This window comes from Haliaeetus leucocephalus, unplaced genomic scaffold (assembly GCF_000737465.1).
Source record: "Haliaeetus leucocephalus isolate CR32 unplaced genomic scaffold, Haliaeetus_leucocephalus-4.0 Scaffold351, whole genome shotgun sequence".
NCBI classification, from domain to species: domain Eukaryota; kingdom Metazoa; phylum Chordata; class Aves; order Accipitriformes; family Accipitridae; genus Haliaeetus; species Haliaeetus leucocephalus.
Genome location: NW_010972787.1, coordinates 1991165 through 2012315, shown reverse-complemented (window position 1 = coordinate 2012315; position 21151 = coordinate 1991165). Strand labels below are relative to the sequence as shown.

The 21151-nt window shown below is 38.4% G+C and overlaps 1 protein-coding gene across 1 annotated transcript in view; it reads left to right on the top strand.

Moving 5' to 3' along the window:
• The first annotated feature begins 48 nt into the window (after window positions 1-48).
• Window positions 49-21151, top strand: part of XPO4 (exportin 4) — a 54327-nt gene continuing 33224 nt past the window's right edge. Inside the window, exons 1-5 of the mRNA XM_010572634.1 lie at window positions 49-148; window positions 4190-4331; window positions 4594-4732; window positions 16125-16241; window positions 17037-17190. Coding sequence (XP_010570936.1) covers window positions 55-148; window positions 4190-4331; window positions 4594-4732; window positions 16125-16241; window positions 17037-17190 — 646 coding nt within the window. The 5' untranslated portion in view covers window positions 49-54. The remainder of the gene's footprint in view (window positions 149-4189; window positions 4332-4593; window positions 4733-16124; window positions 16242-17036; window positions 17191-21151) is intronic.

Sequence of the window (21151 nt, the reverse complement as noted above, 5' to 3'; positions counted from 1 at the left end):
GGTAGTCCCCCCCCCCCCCCCCCCCCCCCTCTTTTCTTTCAGGCACCACCTTCCATGGTCAATAATGAACAACGCCAACATGCTGAGCACATATTCTTATCATTTAGAAAATCAAAATCACCATTTGCTGTTTGCAAACACATTTTGGGTAAGTTTTAATAAATTAAATTAAGTATGTACCTGTTTTTATAACTGGAACTGTGCTCTTCTGCAGCTGGGAATACGAACATCAGTTTTGATTTTAATGAGGGGTACTTTTTGATGGAGGGTGAAGCCTATTGCTGCCCTTTTTGGTTTTGTTTCTGGCAGCTTTAAAGCTGTAAGGTGTAACTTCATGTAGCTAAGCTCCTAAACTGATTTAATAGATTCAAGTTTCCTCTGTGACGTGATTATTGTAACACTGTCTAATCTGTGGAGCTTGTAGAGCCTGTAGTGTGATTGTTTGGCTTGATGCTTCCCATTAAATCAACCAACAATGCAATTTTATACACTTTTGCCAGATTTTGCCCTGGTGCTGAAATTTTCCATGGTGAGAATTTATTTCAGGTTGAATGTCTTAGTAAGTTGCTGTTAACAGCCCAACTGTTGTGTTTAAAAAAAAAAAAAAAAGTTAGAAAAGCTTCTGTCCACCTGGTAGAAGGAAGAGAGTATTGATTTGAAGTTTTGTGGAGAAAGGAAAGAGATAGGTAGGTATCACCTTTTATCAGAAATTCTTTGGGTTTTAATGGAAATGCTGTAAATGTGATTGTGTTACAAGTCTTTAAAAATAAGTCTGTTTTTACAGGCATTAGAGTTTGGCAGCTAAATAATCTGAAAATTGCAGGAGCAGTAAGCATGTAAGATTCCTGCTCAGCACCACTGTACTGACCAGATGTGAGTGTTGGGGGGAGATGAAGGGGAAGTTTCAGTGAAAGCTGACTCTGAAACCTGGTGAGGAAAACCTGGAAATTTGTGGAAAAGAACACACACCAAAAACACAAAAAAGCAACTTTTCTTTCAAAGAATTTGCCAGAATGAACAGAGAAATATTAGAATTATGTTTAAAATATTATTATTTTCATACTTAATTCATTCCACAGTATTTTTTAACAGTTATTTCTCTATTTACTGGATTAGAGACTTAAAATTCATGAATATTGTGATGTCAGTATTGCAGCTCTACTACTGTGTTGTTAAATTATACTGTGATATATAGAGCAGGGTGTGGTTCCTTTCCTACACCCTGTTGTGGTTTAACCTCAGCCAGCAACTAAGTACCACGCAGCTGCTTGCTCACTTCCCTCCCCGTCGCCCCCCCCACTGGGATGGAGGAGAGAATTGGGGGGAAAAAAAGTAAAACTCGTGGGTCGAGATAAGAACGGTTTAATAGAACAGAAAAGAAGAAACTAATAACTATAATGATAACACTAATAAAATGACAACAGTAATAATAAAAGGATTGGAATATACAAATGATGCACAGTGCAATTGCTCACCACCTGCTGATCGATGCCCAGTTAGTCCCCAAGTGGTGATCCCCCCACCTCCACTCCCCCCAGTTTATATACTGGGCATGACATCACATGGTATGGAATACTCCATTGGCCAGTGTGGGTCAGGTGCCCTGGCTGTGTCCCCTCCCAACTTCTTGTGCCCCTCCAGCCTTCTTGCTGGCTGGGCATCAGAAGCTGAAAAATCCTCCACTTTAGACTAAACATTACTTAGCAACAACTGAAAACATCAGTGTGTTCTCAACATTCTTCTCATACCTAGCTCAAAAACATAGTACTATACCAGCTACTAGGAAGACAATTAACTGTATCCCAGCTGAAACCAGGACAACCCACTCCTCAACCAAAATTTTTTCTGCAAATGAGTTTCTTCTGGTTTTTGTATATTTTAGTAGTTCTTAATCTGGTCCTGAAGACTGTAATCACACTTTTTGCTTTATGGGTCAGCAAAATTGATACTTTCTATTTTCACATTGATTTTTAGAGAGTTTTGAGTGGGCAAAAGAACATACTTAAGTAACTTTGCAGACCATTTTTATCTCTTAAGTGACGTATTCATCACTAATCAGAAATAAAAAATGAAAATTCATTAAATCACTGCAGACAATTTTCCTTTTTTTTTTTTCCTTCTGAAATGTGGCTGGTTGGAAGGAATGCGATCCTGTTTTTAACACCTCTTGGATGACTAGAAATATTACATCTTTAAACTGTTTGTATGCTACCACCATTGAGAAACCAGCATGCTTCCGCATGGGGCAGGTTTTTCCTGGCAGTGTAGGCAGTTGTGATGCTGAGACCTGGAACTGAGAGACTTTTCCCAAAACTTTGTGCTTCTTGAGTGTGTGTTTGAATAGTTTGGACAGAAAGAACAGCTAGTTAAGACTTGGGAGTTGAGAAGGGAGAGGCAGGGATTGTGAAATTGGGAACCAGGGAAGGGAAACAAGCTGTTCGTAATGAAGAATAAAAGAGTTGAAGTGTACTGAAAGGATATGTGCAGGTAAGGATGGGCAGGAACCAGAGGATCAGGGTAGATGGCTTTAAAAAGAAACAAAAAAAAATGGTCAAGACAGGCATTGGAATAGAGGTGGAGAGAGATAACAGGGATGTTGATGGCGTTCATGGAAAGAAGAGTGTACAAGCAATGCAGGGAGAGCAATGGAGATGATGAGCATAAGGAAAAGGGGAACAGCCATGCGGTGTCTTTAAAAACCTGAAGTCGAACCCAGGAAGCATGAGGCTCTACGTTCTTCTGCTGTAAGCTTATAGCTGTTAAAGCATACTGGCAAAACTTGTCCTGTCTTTCTTCAGTAACTTCATGTAGAGGATAATGGTGCTCTGACCAGTTAAAAGCTTACACTGAGTGCAGGAGCTCTGTGCTGTTAATGATTGCAGTTGTGCATCTGTGGTACTTGACACAAAGGAGAAATTCCATCATCTTTTCTAATAGCATTCTCTCTTTGTGTGAGCTTTGTACAGTTTGAAAAGCCAAAGACCCAGAAGTTAACAAATGCCAGAATTAAAATTGCCATGCAGGAATAATTTGGCTCATTTTTATGTATGTGTTAGACATACACATTAATCTTTTAATTAAGTGGTTACTTAGTTTTCCAAATTAAGCTAAGTAGATTTAAAGGTGGTTTATTTTGATTTAAGCATGTTTACCTGCGTAGGGTTTAGATTTGAAGCCTGATTAAATTACTTAAAAACATTTAGCAAATTGGCCACTATCTTGGATATAGAACTTGCATATAAAGGAAATGTATATTATAAACTTGTGTGTATATAATCAGGGGAAGAAAGTTTGTTTTGTAGTTTTTTTTAAAGCCCATCATCTCATGACCAAGGTTTTTTCAAACAAACTCAGTTTTTCTAGTCCTGGCAGGTCAGCCACCATAGCTCAAACTCCACTTCTTGTTTGGGAATTTTATTTCACCATTTCATAATTTATGCTTCTGCCACCCTGTGGCTGCACCCTTTCTGAATGCTCTTTCTGTGTTTTCTACAGAGCTCAGAATGTTTTGAAGCTGGCTACTGAGATACTGCCTGCTATTTCTAAGTTAAAATTTTTAAAAGCAAAACAACAACGTCTCTGTAGCTTTCTATTGTCATATAAATTAAAGTCAGATTCTGGAGTTTTTCTTTAAATTATACTTTATAGTCACCCAAGCTGTTACCTTTTTCCATAACATCTTTTTTTCTAGTTTTTTTAGTGCATCCATATACAAAGCAATCAGATACTCAGATAATAAGGGCTATTGGTTCCTACACTGTGGTTGGAAGTTATATTTTGATTACCTCAAGATAAATATGCAAGCTTGAACATGATGTAGAAAACCTTAAATACACCAGTCTGTAAATAATCATATCTTAATGTGTTGGGACTAAATCTGTCATATTTTTTATTTTGTTCCACAGTTGTGTTATCATTCTTATTCCTGATCTTTGGCCCAGTCTCCTTGCACAGCCAGCTTCTCTTCCCCTGAGTCACTGACTCAATACTGGACAATTTGATAATTGGGTTATTGATTATTTTTCCCCCTTTTTGAGTTGTAAATTCTTTGCCTGTTTTCGTAGCAAAAAAAAAAATCAATTTAAGAATAAATAATACTAAATTCCATTAATTTTTTTGTTGGAAATGCATACAAGCTAAATACATGTATGTCTTCTGATACTCAAGTTGCCTTTATTTTTCCCCACAGAAACTAGTAAAGTGGACTATGTCCTTTTTCAAGCTGCTACAGCAATAATGGAAGCAGTTGTAAGAGAATGGATTCTCCTGGAAAAAACTAGCATTGAGTCACTGCGAACATTCCTTCTAACCTATGTCTTACAAAGGCCTAAGTAAGTATAGAAAGAATACCTCTGAGCATGTAGGATTCTGCATAAAGTCTGGGTTTGCCTTTTTGTTTCTCAGGGTAGCGGTGGAAGACGATTTCAACAATAATTTATCTTCCCTTCTTAACACTTAGTTGACTTCTGTAGAGTTGTTGGCTTTCCCTTATGAATTCACATGAAATGGTTGAAAAAGAAATGTGTTTAAAATTTTATTGAGCATTGATGTTCAGAATTATTTGCAAGTATGTTTTTGCAATGTTGTTCACAGCCTTCAAAAGTATGTTCGGGAGCAGATTCTATTAGCAGTAGCGGTGATAGTGAAACGGGGATCATTAGACAAATCAATTGACTGCAAAAGCATTTTTCATGAAGTCAGCCAGTTGATCAGCAGCGGTAACCCCACTGTGGTAAGTATTTTATTTTTTTCTTCTGAATTTAAGCAATCTGTATCAGCAGCATAAGTCATATACTTAGTGACTATGAAATCTTGTATACTTCTCTTATCTAAAAATTAAAATTAGTAATTAAGTTGATATCTATTCAAGCAATCATTTACCAAGTTGGAGATTTTTGAATAAGAATGTTTTGGGACTGGTAGTTGTGTAGCGAAGAACTACACACACTATTACACCATATTTTTTAGGGAATAGGTTTCTATGAATAGCTGCTTTTTTTTGCTTCTCTGGGTTTCTTTAATAAAACAGTGTGATCTAAAATGGATTTTCTGTTAGCTGGCAGGTTCTCTACACACTCTGTTCCCCTTCCCTCTGTGCAGTGCTGCACTTTCCTGTGGCTCAGCTGTTGGTGTAGGCTACCGAGCAAGAGGCATAGGCCTCTGCTGTTCTCTGGGAGGTGGGTAGGTGGAGAGAAAGGGGTGTGAGGAAGTAAAACGTGGAATGGAAATACAAAACTTACTCTAGATTTAATGTCATACTACTAGGGGTAAGTGTTACCTTCCATACTGAGCTCAAAGTGGAAACAAGGAGTCCAATATCTATCTATGCATTTAGTGAAATTCCGTTTGCTATGCCAGGAGATAAGTTTAGAATAGGTCATAATAGAGGCATGTAACTAGAGATTAAAGAGAGGTGATTTTTCTCCTTCCAAATGCAGAATCAAAGAGTATGTAGATTCCATGCTGAAGCTTCAACTGAAGCTTTTCTCAAACAAAAACCTTGAGGAAACTGGCTCATAACACTACTGAGTGTTTAGAGCAGCAGTTGTACTAGATGTGAGCAGCAAAGTTTAACTCTGAAAATTCTATCAAAGTGTACTAGAAGTAATGCAGCTCATGTCATGGTCCTAAAAATAGTGTGTCACCTCTGAGCACAAGTGATATCCCTTCAGGGTATGGAAATTTCAGTTACACTTGTAAACCTTAATTTCACAGTTATTTAGCTTAAGGAGAACATTTCAGCCTTTTTGTTGTGTGTAATTTGGATAGAAATGGGTATTCCTTTAGAGCAATGCTGAGTTTGTGCTTTTTTCCAGGAAGCACAGCCTTGTTATAAAAATGGAGTTACAACTGAGGTTTTCAAGTTTTATGCATGCCAGTGTGTATGCTCATGTAGTTTATATGATCTTTCCATAAAGATACAAAAGTGGAGTAAATAGAAACCTGGATGTTGACAGAGAAGTCCTCTTTGAACTAGCTCTTGCACAGTCCCAACTTCTACAGTTGTATTCTGTGGATGCAGTAGTAATATACAGACAGACTACACTGACCACAGCATACAGCAAGCTAAGGGTGCCTGCTGTAAGTATATCATCCTGGGCTTGCTGCAGAGCAGAGTATGTCGCAGAGGAGCTCTGGCTGGGGGAAGGGACAGTATTTCACTGTTCTCTAATCCAAGTTCCGCTTGCTGCCACCATATAGAGACCAAATTTGGCTCAGTTTTTCATTTCCCTTTATCCACCTCTCTTCACAAATATTACTTTCTCCATAATTTTTCCAAAGTATTTGTTCTCAAGTTTTAAGAATGGTATTGAAAAATGTCTTGATTATATAATGATGTTTTCTATTCCGGTATGCTAATGTGATGTACTAGCAAAAAATGACACGCGATGCTGCTGGAACATCTTTTCTGTAAGGTGCAGTATATGTTTGTTAGTCTTTGGCAAGCTGGTTATAAACACATATTCCCATGTTTGTATGAGGTTTTATATTATAAAATAGTTCTCATTCATAAAAATGTTCTTGTAGTCTTCTGAGACTTTGCTGCAAGACAAACTCCTGTACTGGGACAGCTTCGTGTGACCCAGGACTTGGCATATGCAATAATAAGCAGTAATAAAATTGTGTGTCAGGACAGTACCTGCCACAACTGAGCTCTGAATGGGTTCAGGGCATGCCTCTTGTGTAAATATAGCCCTTGCGTAAATATATAATAACTTTGAAAGGTTGTATGAAATAATTCATACAATGAATTATTCACTTATCTTTTCAAATATAGGTGAGGGGTTTTTTTGTTAGTGTCCCTGTAGTGTTCAGCCGTGCCCATCAGCCCGTGTGGAACCACAGTGGTGCAGCTGCCTGGCTGCTGTGTAGAGTCTCAGCTAAGGGTGCTTCAGGGTATAGTATGAGCTAAGGGACTAGTACTGCTTTTAAGATCACTTTGTATTTAAAAATGTTTAAAGTTCTCCAACATGGCTCTTAGCTGTTGATGATGGCTTTCTACAGCAGTTCATAACTGAGAGAAAGTCCTTTTTTAAAAAAAAGCAAAGTGGTCTCTTGCCTGCTTCCCACTTGCTTTCTCCTCTCTGCTGCCTCCAAAGCTTCCTGGCCCTTCTTTATCTTCCAAGAATAAAGTAGGTACTTCATCTTTTCCATTCCTTTCAATCCTCCACTCAGTTCCTGTCAGACATCTGTACTAGTTTTGTGTTTGTTAGGCACTCCTGCTCCGTGAAACCTTTGGGACTTTTCAGTAACATCTTGTCAGGGTCAAGTCCTGAAGGTTGGTGCAATAAGGACAGCAGCCAATGTAGATGGTACTGTGTGTTTTGCCTGTGTCCTTTTGCAGGATTTGGTATGCTAAATACCTTAACTTCTGGAGTAGTACTTAAAAATATTTTCAGAAATGGATGTGTTCTGAGGATGGAACTTGAAGGTATGTGAGTAATGTTGTGGCAAACTGACATGGGAGAAAGACTGATGTATGAACTGTTGAGAATGAAAAAAATGAAAAGGAGATTGGAAGGAAGAGAAGGAGAATAGTGATGAAAGGAAGAAATTGGGCAGGAGATTAAAAAGATGGCTTTAGCATTGAGTAATCTCTCAATGGTGGAACACAGCGTACATGTTAAGGAAATAACAGGGCACTAAGGAGAAGTAATACTACAGGGATGGGAAGGATGCATGGTTAGAGCCAGGGTTTGAACCTAGAGCGTTGGCTCCTGCTGCTGCTTCCCTGCTGTACAGACCTTTATGGATCTCATGGAAGAAACCTGTATCTGAAAAGGGAAAGCAAACTATAGAGGGTCTGGCTGTCTATTAATTTATAAATGAGTTTAGGAAGTATCTGGGAGGACAAGGGTTAGCTTTGGAGTTCCTGGTTTTGTTTTTCCTGGCTTTTCCTGTAACACTAATACAAGCCATCCTCCTGCTCATGGAGGAGAGTCTGTAATCTCCCTCCAATAGCAATTTCAGGATCTCTTTTCACAATCTTCATCTCTGGGGGACAGGGCTTCTGGCAGTAGACACAGTATCATGGGCCAATCTTAAAATGTCAAATGCATGTTTTCTATCACTGATATCAAGATTTCGGAGAATTGTGTGGGCCAAGTTCTCAACTATAAATGCCTTCAATTTCTTGGCCTTTTCTTTTTGTGTTAGAATATTCTGCTTTTGCATAGCTGAAGGATTTCGTTTGTCCTTCATCCTTGCCAGAAGGACAGGAATCGACAGGAATCCTGGCAGCAAAGGCCACTGATTCCCAGGAGGAGGAACTGGTCTGCGTGTGAACACTATCAGATGGACTTTGTTTAAAACTGGACTAGGATATGGGTCACACCTTGATTTATTCCAGAATATGGGTAGGCAGATGCAGAAGGGTTCAGCTGCTGTAGACCCGACACAGGACTGGGAAGCAACAGAAGCTGTGGGGTTTTTTACAGTCTACAATGTGTACAGTAGAATGTATTCTAATACAAAACTCCATACCTGAAGCCTAAATTTTTCCGTATATACAAGATGACTTGTCAAGACCTACTGAAAGAGCTCTGGAGATCCTAACAATTCCTTCTCTCTTAAAATCTGTAAATCTGTTGGTCTGTTTCCCAATGTTCATGACTGGGCTAGAGAGGAGATTCAGATGCTTCAGGTTACCTAAAACTGCTGAGGAATGTGCTGTGGATGGATTTCATGTGAACAGTCAGAAATATTAATAGGCAGAACTCTAGGCATTCATCTTTATTGAAATTAATCTATCAATAATAATGGCTGCATAGATAACTAGTTACAGTTATTTAGCATTTATGGTTCTTATTTCTGTTCTTTAAGAGGAATTTTACTTCTGGATCCCTGTCTAGCTGTTGTTGTCTAATGTGGTAGGGTAGGAGTTGGAGAGGATCTCATGACTTTTACATTTTGACAAAAACTTATGTATTATTTTCCTCACTCTACCATCAGCTCTATCTTCTGGTTTAATAAAATTATTACCTTGTCCTATGAATCTTACTGCACTTGAGACATGTTAGGTATAAAAAACAGATGGTAAACCAGGATATTTAAGCTGTTTCCTTCATGCCGATAAGTGCTTTTTAAAGGCCAAAGTTAGTGTGTTAAAGATTGGTTTGGGAATTTTAGGGATCTAGAAACTACCAAATATGAGGTTAAAACTCGGTAATAGAAATGTAAGAGAACTTTAAAGCATAAGTATTTTTTTAGTAGTTGTATTAACCAAGGTGCCTTTTAAAATTTTCCGATTTTTCTTTTGAAAGAGAGCTGACTTTACTGGAAATGCAGTACAGCAAGACTCCAGCTTAGTTGCTTAATAACTTTAATATTAGAAATTGATAGCTCCCAGTATTATAATTTACAATAGAGCTACAGGTTCAAAGATGAGGCTGGGAAGCGAGGAGATGTGATCCAGAAGAGGTGTGCCCCCTGTTCTGTGTGTAGCATCCAGGACTCTTCATTTCCTCAATTCTGCAGTCTCCTGAGATGTGCAGGTGTGGAGGCCCTCACCTGTAGACCTCAGACTCACTGGGAAATAGAAATAATGCCTTTCCATGTGTCACACCCATATTTCTTTTATTAATGTGGTAACACACAAATAAACAGGCTTGAGGGGAAAAGCCTCTTTAAGAAGTTTATTGACCCTAGCTGCTTGGTCTTTAGTCCTTCTTCCTCTCAGAGGTACTGTCCTTCTGAATATATATGTTCAGAAATAAACTGGATCTGTGTGGGAGTCTACTTAAAAACACCCCCCCTTCCCCCCCCTAACCCCCCCCCCCCCCCCCCTTTCTTTAAGGAGACTACTGTGGAGCACAGCCATGTAACACAGCTCATTTGGCATATCTGGCAGTATGTCAGGCAGAGGCGGGCAAGAAGGACCAGGAATGAGTAGTGGGAAAAGTGGGGGGAGAGGGGACGCTTGCCCACCAAAGAGCACTTGCCAGGATGATGTATATTTAAAGCTGGGTGATACTGATGGCGAGCTGCACGGCTAGTCTTACTATTCATTATTTTGAATTTAATTGAAAGCCTTGGATTTGTTCATGCAACTACTGTAGGACTGAAGATTCAACTGGTGCCTTTCAGACAAGAGCCTGGAGGAGGAAATGTTACCTCTAGATAAATGGTTTTCAGACCTTCACTTTTTTTGATGAGATTACTTTTTTTTTTTCCTCCTGATTTCTGCTTCACAACTTCGCCTGTCTCCAGAGAAACAAAGAAAAGCATGTTTTGCACCTTAAGCTCCAGCAAACTCTGGCTGGACCTCTTCCATTATTACTAGAGGCTGCTACTTCCCTTCTCTCTTTGGCCAAAGCCTGCATGCTTCACATGCCACAAGATCCTTCCTGTGGCCCTCAGTGATACACAGAGGAATTGGTTTTCTCTTCCTCAGCTCAACCTAGGGGTTTCTTCCCTCGCTTGGTTTGCCTGGTTCCCTCCAAGGAACAAAGGCAGGGTCTCGCCTGGTGTGGTGTCTTAACCTGATGGTGCTTGTCTGTCTTTGCATGGTGGCAGAGGGGGAATGGGAGGAAAGGGGTGCGCTGCCCAGCCAGTCCCTTACTGCTGACAGCACAAAACTGCAGCTGTGGGTCCTATTCCTATCATTCTGTCCCTGCTCTATGGCTCTTTTCCACCAAGTTGGCTCATTTGGGAAGGAACAAACAGATAAAATCCAGTGGGTTCTTCCTGGTGCTTGCTTATATTTCTTCAGAATATATTCTGGTTTTCTTTGGTTGGGAACTACTACTTGAGCTCCTAGGTCCCCCTGCCTACCCTGATTGCAATACGCAGAAGTTGAAAACCTGGAGTGGCCCCAGTTACTCTGTGTACATAACGGTGTTTCTTTTGGTCCTGTGGCCATCCTGGTAACCTTTCCATTTGGAGTGGCAGCTTGCGTTCTGGAGATTTAGATACTCTGAAAATATTAGCAAATAGATCTGTGCTTATTCAAGGAAATTAGGGAAGAAGTATCTTACTGCGTTTCTAAAGGAAGCCTTGCTTTAAACAATTTATTTGGTAAAATTGCTTTTGACATATTCTCACTACAGAATTTTATCAACTAGGAGCAGCACAGCAAATTCAACCTCTGATTTTCTCTTTGATTCTTCCTGTTCTTGTGCAAGTTAAAATTAGCTGGTTTAGGGGTATTATTAAATGCCTCTTGTGGCTTTCCTTTGGTTTCAGTAACAGAGTTTACATTATACAGATGGAGATAAAAAGTCCTCTAAATGCATATTCAGGCTGGCAGTGGTCTAATGTAACAGGGTAGATGTTATGATTTGCTCTAGTAAGGTGATACCGATACCTTTATTATTTTAAATATACTTACTTGTTTTTCTGTAGGTGTAAATGACTCCTGCAGAAGGCGGGGGGGATGATGTTGCTTGATAGTTTAGGTTTTGTAGTAAAATGAATGATTTAATCAAACCTCTGACAACCTAGCTGTATCTCTACTCTGAATTTCAGAACAGAGGAAAACTTTTTGGTGTTGTAGTTCATTCTGCTTTGTCTGTTGGCTTTTCTGCCTCAGAGCTGGTGTACCACATGTCCATTTTTTCCTAAGCTGTATTTGAACTCTTCTTCCTTTCAGATGCTTTGTAACCTAACTACCCTCAAATGAAGCAGTTCACTTATTCCATGGGCAATCCAGGCACAAGTGTGAAATCCCTTCAAACATTATGGCTTTAACTTTTGTTATAGGGGACATTCCATTTAGAGGAATAAGTTGCATTTACCTTCTGCATCAGAGTTTTATGAATGGTATATAAATGTTGTTTAATGTTAAAATGGTGCATGGTCTTTTCATAGTGTCTGTGTTTTATTAGAGTAATTTAAAAAGAAAACCACTAAAACGATGTTACTACTGGGTGTCTGATTGCCAAGTTAATCTCTTATCACAAGTCCCATTGATCTTCTGTTTGAGCAGCTGAGAGTCTATTTTATGTATAGCGATCTTTCATAAAGTTTATTCCTGGTAATAAAGCTAACTGGGGTGAGTGCCAAGCTATTCTCAGAGGCAGTCCGCTCTCAACAAGAGACGTATTTTATTTTGTTAGATGGGGTTATTGTTTGGGTATGTACTTGTGGCAGAACTAGTGAAATTGCTAGCGAGTGAGTCAAACTAGGTTCAGAGGTGTACTCTTACTGGTATGAAATTAATGGCATTACTGCGCAATAGACATTCAGATCTGACTTTTAATATGATGCCCAGAGTCACGTGCGTTTTCTACTTATTACTGTATGGTATTACTAAATGGGATTGTTAATCTCTTCTATGGTGTGGCAAAAAACTTAAAAAATGCTACAAAATATCAAAAAAACCCTGCCACTGTGGAACTTTACATGAATTAAGTGCATTCAATTTTATTATGTGTAAGAGGAAGTAATTTTATTTCACAGAGCACAACTGTATTGGCTTATCTGAAATTATGTTGTTTTTCAGATTTTTGAAGTCTTCTTTTTTCTAATAGCCTGCATGTGTGTTGAGGTACTTAGTGTCTTCATACCAAACATGCATGTAAATATGTAAATTTAAAAAAAGTATTTCAAAATATTAGTAGCTAACCTCCAGTAGAGTTACTTTTCATAAAGTAAAATCTTACTTTTAGTAAAGTTTACTTAAGCTTTATTCCAGAGTTTCTGAAGTATTACTGTGTATTCAGAAGAGTTCAATAGATGGTAGAGCACATGTTCTTTTAAGCTAACTAGTTTGTTAATCTTCATATGAAAATGGCAATCCTACTGCTATATACAACGATCTGTATAAATTCCTATGGTCTTATGGCAGTTTGGGGAAGCAGTGGTGGTTTTGTATGCAGCTCTGTGCAAATGCTTGTCATGGCAAGGATGGGTTACATGTCTTGATCTGTTCCTCTGCTCTTGTCTGTGTGCTAAACTCCTCGGGGTTGGCACCTACCTCTAGGAAACTAATCTCGAGCAATCTCCTCTCAGCCTGTTGTTGCAGTAAATTTTAAATTACTGGCCAATATCTTATTTTTGGTCTTTTCCTGCTCTGGTGACCTGGATATACGGGAGTACTTACAATTCGTTATGGATGCAACAGGTAAGCACAGATGCAGATAGTTACAGGAGGGCGTGGATGTGCCCATAATGTACACAGTGCCCTTGGGATGGTGAGGGAATGGGGCAGGATCTGCACCCCAGGTATTGAAATAGCAAGGTGAAGGAGTTGGTGGGATTCTGGGAATTCAGTGGGAGGGAGGAGAGCGGAGGGATGCAGCATGCCCTGGTGTTTGCTGTGAGCTAGGCTGCTGGAGGGTATAAAGTGTGCAAGTATCTAGTAATGTCACACTTCTTTCATGCTCAAAGTAGATACTGATGTCAGAACTACCTGAAGTAGCTCTTATTGAAATCGGGGGGCAGGTAACTGCTCAAGCTGCTTTATCAGGCTCTTAGCAGATTCAGTCAGCCTAGCTGCATCCATTGCTTTTTACATCTTTGAAGAGATTTCTTTACCATCAATCATATAATTTAACCTTCCTTTTAAATTTCTCCTTGAAACCAGGAGAAAAGCACGCAAAAAAAAATGGAACTCACTTTTATCATGCAATAACACATTACTATCCAAACAGAAAGGATAAATTATTATATACCATGTAAACATACTGGAGAAAATGGAAGGAGAAACATCTATTATTTCAGCTAATATTAACTATTTGTAACCACGGTGGGAACAAACTTTTTTTTTTTCCTATTGCTGCTTAGCTGTCATTTGAACTTAGTGATTTATTTTCCAATAATTGACAACTGACTGCAAGTGATGGGTGCGCTGCATCTCTGCCCTGCTTGTCCTGTGGTGGTCTGGATGGTGGCTTGGTGTGACGTTCTTTGCATGATAAAGCAGAGGCAGCTTAGCTTTAGCCAGGCTGTTGTACTATTGTAGTCATTAACACTACTTGGTAATCATGGTAAGTTACAGAGCATCAAACTGTAGATTTGTAATTGCAACTAATGATGTCCTTGCATCATGGCTCCTCTGAGCTGAAAAGTATCAGTGTGTCAGTAATTCAAGCATCAAATAAAAGCCTGTGTTTTAAAGTATTTAGAGAGCCCTGTGAGACTTCTGCATCTCCTGGCACATAATGAAATTGGGCAGTGTTCTCTGGCAACTTTGCATTATTCCTTTAAAAACATGTATTCTTATCTGAAGCATTGTTCTAGAGCCAAACTTCAGGGTTTTTTTTCAGTTTGGGGTTTTTTTTTCACCCAGATTAATTGTTTTCATATGGAACTTTTAATGTTGGATTTAAAATTCAGTGTTAGCCTATGCTGATTTTTTTTTTATATTGGATCAAATCTGGATTTTCTCCAAATAAAAAAGATTTATTGTGTAAATAGCTTACCTAGAAATTTGGAAATAAAATACTGAAATGTTTGAGCTAATTAGAAATATTTCTAAGTCTAGTATAGAACTGACAAAATTGCACTTTTGCTGGAGTAGTTTAAAGTGCGATGCTGTTTTTCACTGGCTAAACGTTGCTTTTACCATACGTTATGTGTGACAGTGGTGACTGTAGATGAGAAATAGTCCACTTGAAATAAATAGGTATTTCTTCAAAATGGGGAAGCTTGGATTTAGCAACTGATCAGCAATATGCTGGTCCACTGTACAGCTTCATTATATAGTAGAAGAGAAAACCCATATATTATCACGAAGCCACTATGTTCTATCTGTCTGGGACTTATTTAGCAAGTAAGAATGTTAACTTAGTGTATACTGGCTAAGATAACTAGTTGTCTGGGGGGTCAAGGTACTGACTTCAGAGGCATTTCTGAACAAAGATGTTGCAGTTGGTGGGTGGATGGCACTGGTCTCAGCTGTTGTATGAGCTTGCATAAATAGTATCATCTCCACTTTAATCTTTCGGGTGTTCAGAGGTAGTGTGCATATTTCTGTTTAACCCCTGGACACTTGCTGGCATGCATGACCCTTTAACAATTCCTATCCCTCTGTCCATCCCTGGCACCTTGGCTCCAAACAGTCTGGGAGGATAGCCAGTAATTTTGAAGTTTTTTGTTAAGAACATCTCTTTAACAGAAAGTGTTTTCATTTCATCCGTATACAGTTTCTATTGTGCTTGTTATACTAGTGTATGGCACACTCCTGAAGTACTGCTTGCATCTCCACTATACGATATTTACTTCCCTTTGTGTGTAATGATCAGTTAAAAAAATATTAAAACTGGTGATGGTGGTTACTGGACTTTGGCATCAGGAAAAAAGCTTTTTTTTATTTAAAAAAACAGCAACAAAGGCTGGAGCAGTGTGTTTCATAAAGGAAAGCTGTCTTTTAAGTTGTGTTTTAGGATAAGCATTTGATTTACCTTACCTTACATTTTGAGACTGAAAAAGATACTTAAACCTTCAGTCTTCATGGATCTGTCTCTCTAAAATTAACGTGCCTTTTTCTTACTAATTTTTATACCACTTCAGAGACATTATTCTAATAGAGTACTTTTAAAGGTTGTTTCTGTTGTGCTTTGGAGGGAAGTATTCAAAAGCTTTGAAGCATCAGAGCTTTCTGCGTATTCCTCTCATTTATTTTTTCTGGTGGGGGGAGACGGAAAAGATCTAGTAGATGGTGTATTGCAGGTGGTATTTTTTGACTAGCTTTTATCACTTTCAGTGGTATAATTTCAATCATGATCAAATACCAACACGGTAAGTGTAGCAAATGCAAAGAAGGGCCAAAACAAACTTCAGGTGACCTGAACTATTAGATCAATAGAAATAAGTGGAAACTGAGTCTTCCCTGAAACTAATACCTGTAAAGCCCTGCGCACAGGGAGAGAAAGTAAGCAGCAAGGCTGGGAAATGGAATGCAATAAATTTGTTTCCATTTTGTAGTGATGATTGCACAGGTGCTAATTTTTATGTTGCTCAGATAATTGAATTTCTTTGTAAGGATGGAGCCTTGATGATTCCAGAGATGGTTTACCCAAGGAACTATACTCCTGGAAGTTTGACTTGTTCTAGTTTGTGTTAGAAGAAACTGAAGTAATAGTCATAGAAAAATGCTAATAAAAAAATTTAAGGACAATGTAGGTGGTATTACATTATTGGACATCTTTTAGTTATATTATTCCCCCTTATTTTCTTTATAGCAAACATTGGCCTGTTCCATTTTAACGGCGTTGTTGAGCGAGTTCTCAAGTTCAAGTAAAACCAGCAACATTGGACTAAGCATGGAGTTCCATGGTAACTGTAAACGTATATTTCAGGTAAACTAGTTCTGTATCAATATATGCTACCTGTCTTTCTAAAATTTAAACATTGAGAAGCAGAAGTACTTTCTTGTGCCAGGTGCATTCAGGTACCTAACATGCCTAACAGCATTTAATAGAACAAATATTTTATTATAACTGCAGATACTGGCTACTTCAGGAAAGCTGATAATGTATTTTTTAAAAACTTATATCAAAAAGGTGCAATCCCTTTTTGCCCATTTTATGAATGTAGAGCTACAGGTCTTTATGTGGTTGGACTCTTTAATTCCTTGGCTACCAATTGCAAACAAAACGAATACTCTGTGGAACAATGATAGTCTTAAATATAGCTTTGGTTTAAAGCCAAGGAGAGCTATGTATTTAAAAATATTATTGCAGATGGTGTAGTCTGGTTGTCTCAGATGTATTGTTTGGCCAGGCAGAAATGTTTTTGTGAAGGCATTGCTTTAAACTGACTGTTGTGGAACAACTTACCAACTTTTTTTCATGCCAAAGACCAACCCTCTCCTCCACCAGTTGTTAAAAACATATTGTTAAGGTTTTTTTTAATGACTAGCATTTATGAGAAGATTTTTTTTCTTTATTCTTTACAAACACAATCTATTAATTTTGGCAAATGGGCGGGGGGCGGGGGTTCTGACCGAAAACTTCAGAATATTTTCTGTATTTTAATGAAAAATAGGGTGAAACGAGAAAATTCTTTTCTCTTTAGAAAAGTATTTATTTTTAATCAACATTTTAATTAATGACTGAGAGACTATTAATATATTGTGTTCGTCCTGACTATAGGAGGACGATCTGCGACAGATCTTCATGCTCACAGTAGAGGTACTTCAGGAATTCAGCAGACGTGAAAACCTCAATGCTCAGATGTCTTCGGTGTTTCAGCGTTATCTTGCACTAGCCAATCAGGTCTTAAGCTGGAACTTCCTTCCTCCAAATTATATCCTTTTAATGTCAGGCCCTTTATTGCAGCTGACTTGGGTCACTTCTACCAGATGATAAGTAAAGTCTTTGTGAGGAGAGAAAAATGTAAAACTTATAAGCCTTATTTAGTCCTTCATTTATGTTTTCTTCCATTAGTGCTCTTGGTCACCCCCCTGCTTGCTAACCGATGCTTACATACAGAAGCTGCTGCTGCTCTTCATTAAAGTTTTAAAGTGTTTCATATAAAAGGCAAAACTAGTTCAGCAGAGCAGTCCCCAGTTATGGGTTGATGGTCTGTCTGGTTGGTGCAGGGAGGAGGAAAAGTGTAATATAAAGCTTTAGTGCAGAAACAAATGGTGAAGAGGTCTAAGCTCTGTTGAATTTTTTTCCGGAGATGTGATCTGTCCTACTTTTCTCCCTCAGAAGAGGAGGGGGCAGGTAAATGCCCCATCATCTAGGAATGTACATGTTCAACCGACTCCTCATAAAAGAGCATGGTCATATACTAGAACATGTAATAGGTTCTTTCCAATCTGTAGAAAAAGTATTTGCTAGCTGAGAGGAGAAATGGCATCTCCTTTTTACACAGGTGCCATTGCTTCCATTTTGACATCTTTCTGATGTGTGCTGATTATGAAAGTCCAGAGAAAGGTGGATATGGAAAGTAGAGGAGAAAATGGGAATCAGAAAGAGAAAGAGTCTTAGTGAGGGAGAGAAGAAAAAAGATATAAAAATGCTCAGCCTAAAAAACGGGCTAGAAGAATATTGTAGAAATAATAGATCACATTCTCTATTTAATAAAGGGTTAAGACAGCACTTGCAGTAAAACATTACAATGGCTCTTTTAATAGCTAGACCGTCCTTCAGATGCTCAGCAAAATTCCAAGAGCCAAATTTTTAAGCTGGTTTATAAACTTTTTTCTTAAAACCTTTTGAAATTGCTACTAAGTTATATATACTGCAGGAATCTTGATGTTGCCTTCAAATCCTCTGTAAAGGATTTTATTTGCTTTCCTGGTTTGATGGTCAGAAGGTGATATCTGTGTGTTTTTGTTGTCTTTGATTCTGTTCATTATGCAGCGGGCAGCAAAACTGAAATGTATTTGAAACTGGATATTCCTTGGTTCACATCTGTAAAGCAGAATACCAGTTATATTGTCTGTATGGAAGGTGACATGGATTAAAAGTAAATATCGCACTCCTATTGATCACTGAAGTGATTTGGCAGGGGTCCAAAGAAGAATTTAGTGCATGTGCCTACAGGCTGAGACTGGAGTCAAATTATTGCATCTTATAGTTTTTTTGAAGAGGATTTGGGATTTGTAAGAATTCAAATAATGTGTGAACGTCCGTGTCCCTGTCCCCCCCCCAAGCTGTAACGTTAAATAGAAAGGAAATGCTCTTGTGTTTGTGGAGTGGTGGTTCCCTCTGAATTTTAGTCTTGCTCTGTGCAAACCTCTGATAGTAGTCCTAAATACTGATCTTGTTACAGTTTGAGAGTGAAGGCTCTAGTTCTTCATGAGCATTTTATCCTAGGCTAAGGTTTGCAGTGGTGGAACTAGATATACACAAGCAAGGTGTGGAGTCTTGGGAGTTCCAGCTTTCACTTATACCTCTAAATAATAGGAAGTTATTTAGTCTATAGGTGCTAGTAAATAAGTGTTAATTGAAATAGCTAAGCAAGCCATACTGCTGCTTAAGGTTAACTGTTTTCTGCTACTTGGCCTACTTTAGATACTACAGGTGTTAAGCAAATTCTGGCCACTTGTGGAGATCGGATGGACCTTTAGTCTGAACTATCACAAGTGCTCTTACATGGCACTATTTCAAATCTTTTCATAACTTCTGCTCCACTTGATACCATCTTTTTGTTTTCTACCATTGCACATTCCATTTTGTTGTAAGAATTACAGTGCCAGCTTGGGTCTCCCTCCTTTATGTAGCAACTTGTTTTTACAGAAGTTGGAATGGCTTTAATCATCCTTGAGAAATGTGGGTCTTAGCTGATGAAGATTCAATAACTGTTGGGATTTACAGCACCATGTTGATTGTATTGTGGCATAAATCTCTCTTCCTTAAGACGACTAGTTTAAAAGTAACTGTTGATTGTTAGCTCATGGGCAGTGAAACTTAACTTGGCTGCAGTTTCTAAATAGCACATTACATAAGAACATAAGAATTGCTGTGTTGATTGATCAGTTGGTATCCTTTTGGTATCCTCTTTCCAAATCTTGACAGTACATATGCTGAAGCAATGGGCATAAATTTAATACTCAAAGCATGGAGTAAAATGATCCATTGTATCCACAGATATGTCTTTTTTCCTTTAGTTGGTATTTCCCTTGGCAAGATAGTATTGATTCTCAGTATTCCCTGCAGTATAACAGTAATCTGCAGTATCTGTATATAATCTTTAGCAAGATTCTTGTGTCTCCAAAAAAAGGAAGTAGCATAAATATGCATTAACTCTAGAGTGACCATCGTCAAGAGGCACGTTATTTAAATCGTCGAGTTGAGAATTGCATCAAAACATATCTCTTCTCAAGAGTTCTTGTGCTGTTAGAGGATAACTTAATATGTGTTGCATTGTTAAATGCAGTCTTGGACAGTGCTGCCACCATTAATAAGAGAAGAGTTGTAGTAAGTCTGTATTGTCTATTGCTAGCATGAAAGTTGCTTTCTGGAATAGCTTTCTCATTGGAGCAACAAAAGGAGAGAGGCTGGGACCTACCTACTTTCAAGTTAGTATTTTTCAAGTGTCTTGGGATGTAGTGCCTGCAATAGGAGGGGCAGGGCATGATGGCCTAGGAGACCTCCTTTCAGTCATGTGCAGTTACTTCCATTTCATTTTATTAACACACATGCAATCATCTATTGTTATTTTTATTTGCTACCTCAAGATATTAGTTCACCTGGTGTTTGCGGATGCTTCAGAGGTTTTTGGCAGTACTGTTGGAAATGACAATAACATAGGATTCCTATTTTGCACTAAGAACGTATGGTAGTCTGTTGTGGCATGTTGGCTTCTGCAGAGTTTCTTTTTTCAGTGCTGTTACAGCACTGTTAAATATTGTTTACTCAGATGGAACTTGTTTTAACTATCTTTTCTTAAATGAATATTTTGACTAATTAAGGAAGTGCAGGTGATCAGTACTAAGAGGTACAGCCCTCTCCTTTACAAGAGTGCCTTCAAGGATCTCACTCCTAGTACCTTGTAAGTGTCCAAAGTCTCCATTTAAGGGGCTGAATGTTGCTGGGCTTTAAAGCATCTTGACACACACATATATGTCCTGTGGAGTCAGGATATAATGATAATTTATATTCTCTTACCTCCAGAGATGTTTCTCACTTCTTGACTTTTGGGATTTATCTGTTCTTGGCAGCCACATTCTAATAGACTTTGGATGAATGTCCTCAAATGAAAAAGTTCTTAAACAGAACATAAGATTTTTATCCAGCTGTCTCCCATCTACAAAAAGGTGTCTATTATAGAACTACTTATCCCTTATTTGTTAACATATGGATTATAGTACATGAATAAAGAGGAACTTGAACTTTAGTTCTTATTTGGATTTGGTGCCTCTACTTGCTTGGAGGCAAACTGACAAATTTTCAAGTGAATGTAGAATAGGGGATTGGATTTAAAATACAGGTTACGTAAATCTAATGGGATGCACTCCACTAATGTGCGTTGTTGCTGTTCCATTGAAATTAATGGTCTGATGGCAATCGTATGAACTGACTGAAGCTTTTGTCCAATCTGAACGCATGTGTTTTTTTTAAGTGTGTGTGTTCCTCGGCCACACAGTTAAAGGAACAAAGCTCTTCATATCTCTGTTTTGAAAATGTCTTTTAAACTTCAAGCCAGAGTGAGACACCTTTCTGGGAGATGCTGTGAACCATATAGTTCTGCAAACTTTCAAGATTTGAACTCAGTCCAACCCAGATTGGTAGCATCTGTTATGCGTATTGGAAGT